We start from the raw sequence: 8,769 nt of genomic DNA, 5'->3' as shown, positions 1-8,769 counted from the left end.
TAAGGACAAAAAAGTTTCATGCTTAATTAGTTCAATCCCTTTTTTGAATTTTGGAAAGCCAAATTCCACACGTCCTTACCAAGTATAGATGGAAGGAGCCACTTCACTTTCTTAGTGTTAAGTTTGTTTAATAAAACAAACACACCGTTAAAGGTAGCCTTTCCTAACTTGTTAATTACCTTTTTCTTCTTTCAAAAGATCAAAATGTATGCTTAAGCTTAACGGGATCTTTTTGTTTTTAAAGTAAAAAAAAATTATTGAATTGAAATGGGTTGTGATGGGTGGGAATCCTCTCAATTTTATTTTCTCTCAATTTTATGCAATTGATATTTGTGGCGGTTTATAGCCGCTACAAAATATTTCCAGACTACCACAAAGGTTGTTGCAGAATATTGACAACATTTGTGGCGGCTATAAACCACCACTGCAGAAAATTGATAAAATATAAAATTGAGAGGATCCGTTCTCGGTTGGGTTGAGATACAAGTTCTCTCTACAATGAATTAAGCACAAGACGAACAACAGAATAAAAAATGAAAAGCAACAAACGTTGAATAATATCGACCCTTACAATGAAAATAGTGAGAACGAAACGAACGTAAAAACACAAATCGCTAAGGTCAGAAAACAACTGTCACTTCAAACGAATCGACTCACCACCCAACAAAAACTCTGCCGTCACTGGCAAAACACTAGCAAAACTCCCTCCATGCATTTACGTCATAGAGAACAGACTGATCCAACACCAAAGCAGAAAGAACTATCCACCACCGCTACCTCAGACTGTACCAAGAAACAAGAAAAGAACAAGATAGCTCCTCCTATCTAAACGTATGTCACCCCACTACGCACGACAAAGCTCTAATGTCAAGCAGACTCCCTCCATGACTTGATGCCAAAAGAGAGCATAATGTCCCAATGCCACCACAACGGACTCCGCACACAACCACCACAAACCACAACCTTGATCATCGGCTCGTCGCTATCCAACTCAAGAGCAAGACCCCCCACCGGCACCATCCTCAGAAAGAGCACCAACCACGCCATGTCCTACAAAAGAGAGCAAACCGACCCTACATGCACATTGCACTAGAGCAGTGCCACCATTGTTCTCATCATTGCCACTCTCGCCTTCACCTATCTAAACGTATGTCACCCCACTACGCACGACAAAGCTCTAATGTCAAGCAGACTCCCTCCATGACTTGATGCCAAAAGAGAGCATAATGTCCCAATGCCACCACAACGGACTCCGCACACAACCACCACAAACCACAACCTTGATCATCGGCTCGTCGCTATCCAACTCAAGAGCAAGACCCCCCACCGGCACCATCCTCAGAAAGAGCACCAACCACGCCATGTCCTACAAAAGAGAGCAAACCGACCCTACATGCACATTGCACTAGAGCAGTGCCACCATTGTTCTCATCATTGCCACTCTCGCCTTCACCACTCTCAAACCACAACCACCACTCTCATGAATAATGAATAACTTATATTTTTACTGAATTTTCATGTGTTGACTATGAAGACTTGGTTACTAGTCGCCCGTCACAAGTAAATACCAAGACAAATATAGATTTTTTTTCTTCACAAGAACAAGTTTTGTTTTAGTGGCCTAATAATTTATTTTGCTGGTGGCTGACAAAGTAGCTAGTGCTATACTGCTATTGTGTAAGCCAAGGGGAATGAAATGCTAATTCTCTAATAATACACATTATATTTTAAACAAAATACACATATCCATATAAGTTGGGATAACAAGGCACTTCAAGTTGTGAATTTAACTCTCACTTCTTCATATGTTGAGGGTTTATATCCCGCTGGACTTAGTAAAATCTACCCTGCCCGGTATTCTCATTTTCTATTTACTTTTTTATTTTTCAAAATATGGTGTTTACTTTTCTATAAAGAGAAAATATCAATCTTATGGACTAATTTAATCGGTGAGTTAAACTGGTTCATGGTTAAGGTTAAGTTAACCACTAGTACGAGTGGCCTAAATGGTTCTTGTTAGTTCTTACTTCCCAATTCAGTAATTCCTCATCATCTTTGGTTCAAACCTCACTAGTAACCATATTCCAAAACAAAAAGGTTAAATTAACCAAGGTAAGTTAAACAACCCCTTTAGTTTTCCTTTTTTTAGATTACTCAATTAAAAAACAAACAAACGCGGTGTCAATGTGTGGGTCCCGTCACGTCACTGTCACCTTCCTTATTATGCATGTCTAACCATTCCATTTCCATTTCCATTTCCATTTCCATTTCCCTGCATTTTCCTTCTGAAAACAGAAAAACCCACTCAGCGAGCGAAATTGCTTCGCAAATCACTCTCTAACTGAGTAACTGCTTTACTTTCCCTTCATTTTCTTTCCTCCCATTTTCCTCTTCATTTTCATTACAGACCAAACCCTCTCTATAAATACCCTTCTTCTCTTCTTCTTCCCCATTCTCATTCATCATCATCATCTCTCAAATTTCCTTCATCTCTTCTCTGTGAAGCTTCCATGGGGCAGACATTGGGTTGTGTGCAGGTTGACCAGTCAAGCGTGGCAATCAAGGAGGTTTTCGGAAAGTACGATGATGTTCTTCAGCCTGGTTGCCACTGTGTTCCCTGGTGTATTGGTAGTCAGATTTCTGGTTCCCTTTCTCTGCGTGTGAAGCAGCTTGATGTTCGTTGTGAAACCAAAACCAAGGTTTAGTTTAGTTTCTTTCACTCTTCAAATTGATTCCATTCTTTGTTGTTCTTGATTATCAAAATGATGTTGTTTTATTGCACCCCATTATTAGGACAATGTTTTTGTTACTGTGGTTGCTTCAATCCAGTATCGAGCACTGGCAGATAAGGCTGTGGATGCTTACTACAAGCTCAGTGATACCAAGGCACAGATTCAAGCTTATGTTTTTGATGGTGGGTCATTTCATTTGTCAATCTTCTTAGTAGTGTGTGTTTGCATTTAACAAAATTGATTATGGGTAGAATTGATTCTACTGAATTGCTTAGGGTAAACATGAGCTAAAATTATGTGATTTATGTCTTGATACCTTCATGAAAAAAGTGTTTTTTTAAGGGTAAAGTTATGAAAATCAGCTGCAAAATCTCAAAATTACTTATGTTTAACGCAAGAGGAACTATTTGACTAGTATAATTGATTATGCTTTCGTGGTACACCCAAATATCATTACCCGGTAGAATTTCACAGAATTGATTATGCTTTCCAAACACGCAACTAGAAAGAGTTCGGGTTTGTGAGTGTGAGCACTTGTAGTGCATTTTCAGTTGATTTTGGGTAGAATTGATTCTACTAAATTGCTTAGGGTAAATATGAGCTGAAATGATGCGATTTATTATGAGAAAAGTGTTTTTTTAAGGGTAATGTTATGAAATTCAGTTGAGGAACTATTTGTTGTGACTAGTAGAATTGATTCTGTGGAATTGATTATGATTTTTTTCTGATACACCCAAGTATCATTTTAACTAGTTAGAATTGATTTTAGCCCAGTAGAGTTTTACAGAATTGATTATGTTTTCCAAACATGCTATTAGAAAGAATTTGGGTTTGTGTGAGAGCTTGCAGTGCATTTTTCGGATTGAGAAACTGAGTTGTTTCTGTTGCTCTTTCAGTTATCAGGGCAAGTGTTCCGAAGATGGAGCTGGATTCTGCTTTTGAGCAGAAGAATGAAATTGCAAAGGCAGTTGAGGAAGAACTTGAAAAGGTCTTATTGCTTTTTTATGTTTATTTTTTTGTGTTGTGAATTAAGATAGTAGGAGTAGTGCATCTATAATTTGTTTTCTTTCACTTTCTAGGCTATGTCAGCTTATGGCTATGAGATAGTTCAGACTCTTATTGTGGATATTGAACCAGATGAGCGTGTCAAGAAAGCCATGAATGAGATCAATGCTGGTATGTATGTTTTCTAGGTGTGTGTATCTTTAATTTATCTTCTACTAGCATGCAAACAATATCATTATTAATTCAGTTTTCTGCAGAGATTTTCTAGCTGAGAGTTCTTAATTTGAGAATTTTTTCGATTCCTTATCACTATTATATGATTACTTAGAGCTGTATTACCTTCATAACAAGTGCTACCCTATACATATAACATAGGAGACAAAAGCTTTGACTTTTCAGGGAGCTAACAAGTTTGAATAGTGAATTATTTTTCATCATAGAATACTTACTGAATCCCCAATTTCATTAGGGGAACAATTTTTACAAGTTGACCAGAATAATGTGTCATTGTTGATGCCACCTCAAAGCACTCGCTTTCTTGAACTACTGACAACATTTTTAGCTAAAAAATTGTCTTGTTTGAGATGAAATTTGTTTAATGTTTTCTTTCCCCTGTTTTGTCTTTCAACCTTCACAAATAGCTGCAAGATTGAGGGTGGCTACAAAGGAGAAAGCTGAAGCAGAGAAGATACTGCAGATTAAGCGGGCAGAAGGTGATGCTGAATCAAAGTATCTTGCAGGGCTTGGAATAGCTCGTCAGCGCCAAGCCATAGTAGATGGGCTGAGGGACAGTGTGCTGGCTTTCTCTGAGAATGTGCCAGGCACATCATCAAAGGATATCATGGACATGGTTCTGGTGACCCAATATTTTGACACCATGAAGGAAATTGGTGCATCTGCAAAATCCAATGCTGTTTTCATTCCACATGGACCTGGTGCTGTGAAAGATATTACTTCACAAATTAGGGATGGTCTTCTCCAAGGAAATGCAACAGAGTCTTAAAGGCTGACATATGATACTACCACGAGTTTAGCTTCTTAACAGTATATGCATATATGATATATCTCCTAGATCATGACTCCACTGTCGTTCTACTTCTATCCAGCTCAAACTTTTTTAAGTTGACAGTAGTGAAGTAAATAAACCTGAACTGCAATTAGTATGTTATTAGGCGATGTTACTTTGTGCTTTTATGCTTTGTGTTTGCTTATGTGTAATGTAGAGAGTTATCCTTGGCTTTCTCTATTACTATCAGAATCAGTCACATAAGCTACGTATTCCAAGTGGATTTATAGTACATTTTGAGCAGATAAGGTGTTTTCCACTGCAAAAAATGAGTATTGTCCAGAACCAAGATGCTGCCTTATTATTATGATTAGTCTGAATAGTTAAGCAACAACAAAATTGATTGTTCCATATGGATACCTAGATAATATTTGAGATCGCGTATTGAATACTACGCGTGGAACGATCAAATTACTCCATGCATATTCCTCGAAGTATTATGGGATGATAATTTTCCAAGAACTTACAATAAATTTCCCAAAAAAAGAAGCAGAAGTAAGGTTGGTATTTGGTAATGGTTAAAAAAGAAGCAGAAGTAAGGTTGGTATTTGGTAATGGTTTGATACGCGTGCTTATTTGGGTGCAGATTAGCCATCATCCATTCGTGTGAATCTCATTTCCTTATTAAGCCCTAGGTTCCATAGGAAGAATAAACTTGTATACAGTGCACATGAAGAATTTGATGAATTTGTTATGGAGTGTGGAGAGTTGGGTTTGACTTGCTTGACCTTGACTCTCTTTTATATGGGATTACTGTAAGTCAAATAGGTGGAAATGAAGTGTGAACGTATCTCATTGATTTCACTCGAATATTGTTGCTTAAAGGTGCCACAAGCATGTTCGAGTGTGCAAAGTTTGTTAACACAAACATTCAATTTAATTGAATTTCGCTAAATCAGAAAATATTTTAATTAAAATTAAAATTAAATCTGATAAATTCTCCTACCTGTCATAGTTGGTTGCCAGTGTAACTGTGCGTCTCCATTAAACTCAGGGGTGAAGTTACATGTCATTGTCATGCGTGACCGTTTCCGTGTATTTTTGCAAAACAGATAAAGAGTTCAAATATTTTATAGGAACTAGGAAGATTCATAAGATTCTGGTAAGTTTGTTACAACAGAAATACAAAATAAAGAGATAAGAGATATTTGAAACAGAGTTTTGAATAACAAAACAGAATCATCAGAGATATTTGACCAATAAAACAGATATGATATTTCCCTAATCACTTCACTCGCTGATTACTACCTTCCCTCTTCAATATCAAACCCTATCTATAAATAGTACCCTTATTCTCTTCTCTATTCCCATTCTCATCATCTCTCAACTTTCTTTAATCTCTTCTTGCCTCTTCAAAGATTTTCAAGATGGGTCAGGTTCTTGGTTGTACTCAGGTTGGTCAGTCAAGTGTGGCTATCAAGGAAAATTTTGGCAAGTTTGATGAAGTGCTTCAACCCGGTTGCTACTGCGTCCCCTGGTGTTGGGGCCAGCGCATCTCCGGTACCCTTTCCTTGCGTATCAAGCAACTTGATGTTCGCTGCGAAACTAAAACTAAGGTTTAATTTCTTACCATTCTTTTAAATTGATTTCTATTTTAACTCATCAAAATTGAATCTTTATCAATGATCTTGTATTATTGCATTGCATCCCAATTAGGACAATGTTTTTGTTACTGTGGTTGCGTCAATCCAATACCGAGCACTGGCAGAAAAGGCGGTGGATGCTTTCTACAAGCTTAGCAATACCAAGGCACAGATACAATCCTATGTTTTTGATGGTGGGTAACTTGTGAATCTTACTTAGTCGCTGTTGTGATCAGCGTTAACAGAATTGATTCTAGTGTGTGCACTTGATTGAATTATTGAAACTGAAATGTTCTTGCTGATCTTTCAGTTATCAGGGCAAGTGTTCCCAAGATGGAGCTAGATTCTGTTTTTGAACAGAAGAATGAAATTGCAAAAGCTGTTGAGGAAGAACTTGAAAAGGTATTAGATTAATGTTTCTTTTTTTTTTAGTTTGTTATGACTTATGGGAGGAGTAGTATAGATAATCCATAATTTGTTTGCTTTTACTTTCTAGGCTATGTCAGCTTATGGTTATGAGATAGTTCAGACTCTTATTGTGGATATTGAGCCAGATGTGCATGTCAAGAAAGCCATGAATGAGATCAATGCTGGTATGTATGTGTGGCTTTAATTTATGATTTAGCATGCAAATTCTCTCTTAATTAGAGAATTTGCTCTTAATTAGAGAATTTGTCTATTCATTGTCATTATTATGTGATTAATTGAATCTGTATAGTGCTACCCTATACATAAGAGACAAAACTTTGACTTTTATTGGAGCTAACAAGTTTGATTTGTGAATTGTTTTCAAAGAATAGTTTCCAAATTCCCAATGTCAGGGTCACTATATATCTTGATTAATATTTACAAGTTGACAAGGATAATGTGTCATTGTTGATGCCCACCTCAAAACAATGGCTTTCTTGTACTACTGACCCATCTTGTTTGAGATGAAATTTGTTTAATGCTTGTTTTCACCTGTTTAATTTTTTCATTGTCCTTCAACCATCACAAATAGCTGCAAGAATGAGGGTGGCTACGAACGAGAAAGGTGAAGCAGAGAAGATACTGCAGATTAAGCGCGCTGAGGGGGATGCGGAATCAAAGTATCTTGCTGGGCTTGGAATTGCTCGTCAGCGCCAAGCCATAGTAGATGGGCTGAGGGACAGTGTGCTAGCTTTTTCTGAGAATGTTCCTGGCACATCATCAAGGGATATCATGGACATGGTTCTGGTGACCCAATACTTTGACACCATGAAGGAGATTGGTGCATCTGCAAAATCCAATGCTGTTTTCATTCCACATGGACCTGGTGCTGTCAAAGATATTACTTCACAAATTAGGGAAGGTCTTCTCCAAGGAAATGCATTTGATTTTGAAAAGGTGTGATATGTCATGCCACCAGTAGTTTGTTTAGCTTTTGAACTATCTTTCTATTTTGAGTTTAGAACAGAACTATTGTTCTGCAAATAATAGTCTCCTAGTTTTAGTGGGGCTTAGTTACTTTGTGTTTGTTTTTGGTACAGTTATCCTTGGCTTTCTCTATTATCATAGTCAGTGTGATTCCATTTGATTTGGTTGAAATTTCTGCTTTGATTGCTTTTATAAGACATTGTGATGGTGATTTACTTTTTGCATGTCTTGTTTTATTCTTTGCCGCCTCAATGTGACTGATTCTTGTGCACTGGCATGGAAATTAAGCACCATGCCAAACAAATGGTTCATTTAGTATTTCTCAGTGACAAATACACCTGGGTGAGATTCATGAAAACAAAGCCTAATGCCAAACAACACCAATTTCAATTTGTCACCCTCATTCAAACACTGTTCCTTGTCACAGTAAAAGGAATCACATCAGATATTACTTAATAGACTTGATTTCTCCATGCTTTCATTTTACCAATCCAAATGGACAATCCACCTACTCTCAGTTTTGTTGAAACCCATCAATGGAACAGGGTAGTGAGACGAAAATATCAGCATATCCTAAACATAACTAGATAACTTATGCTATCAGCATATCCTAAACATAACTAGATAACTTATGCTTCATTCCAACATAGTCCATTTTTTATTCTATTCTATTCTATTCCCCATGTTGAGCACCTCATAAACTTGCTCTCATCCACCAAACTACAATATTTTCTCTAATTTACAATAGCATTTTGTCAAAAAAACATTACTCATGTACCTATTTTTCACACCCTTTCACTTTAAAGTTCTAAAATCTAAAACTAACAATTTTTTTCTTTCTAAAAGTGTAATTCTGAAACTCGGAGTTTTAGAGGTACATTTTTACTTATATAATTTTACACATGTAGAACTTTGAGTTCCGAAATTGATTTTTTTTTTCTTGTGAAATCTAATCTTTTTGACTGTGTAATTTACCCTTTTGTAGATT

At 36.9% G+C, this 8,769-nt stretch overlaps 2 protein-coding genes across 2 annotated transcripts; both read left to right on the top strand.

The window, feature by feature from the left end:
- Positions 1–2,255: 2,255 nt before the first annotated feature.
- Positions 2,256–5,088, top strand: LOC130739877 (hypersensitive-induced response protein 1-like). The gene is made up of 5 exons (XM_057592333.1): positions 2,256–2,699; positions 2,794–2,914; positions 3,629–3,720; positions 3,812–3,908; positions 4,379–5,088. The coding sequence occupies exons 1-5, from the start codon at positions 2,511–2,513 to the stop codon at positions 4,738–4,740; spliced, it is 861 nt and encodes a 286-aa protein (XP_057448316.1). The 5' UTR covers positions 2,256–2,510; the 3' UTR covers positions 4,741–5,088.
- A 136-nt stretch (positions 5,089–5,224) lies between these two features.
- Positions 5,225–7,952, top strand: LOC130739876 (hypersensitive-induced response protein 1-like). Its single transcript, XM_057592332.1, has 5 exons — positions 5,225–6,359; positions 6,460–6,580; positions 6,697–6,788; positions 6,883–6,979; positions 7,387–7,952. Exons 1-5 carry the CDS (start codon positions 6,171–6,173, stop codon positions 7,755–7,757), a joined length of 870 nt encoding a protein of 289 aa, XP_057448315.1. The 5' UTR covers positions 5,225–6,170; the 3' UTR covers positions 7,758–7,952.
- Positions 7,953–8,769: the final 817 nt, after the last annotated feature.

This window comes from Lotus japonicus, chromosome 2 (assembly GCF_012489685.1).
Source record: "Lotus japonicus ecotype B-129 chromosome 2, LjGifu_v1.2".
In the NCBI taxonomy this organism is placed as follows: Eukaryota; Viridiplantae; Streptophyta; class Magnoliopsida; order Fabales; family Fabaceae; genus Lotus; species Lotus japonicus.
The sequence above is the reverse complement of the archived record's forward strand: the minus strand, read 5'-3'. Positions and strand labels throughout refer to the sequence as shown.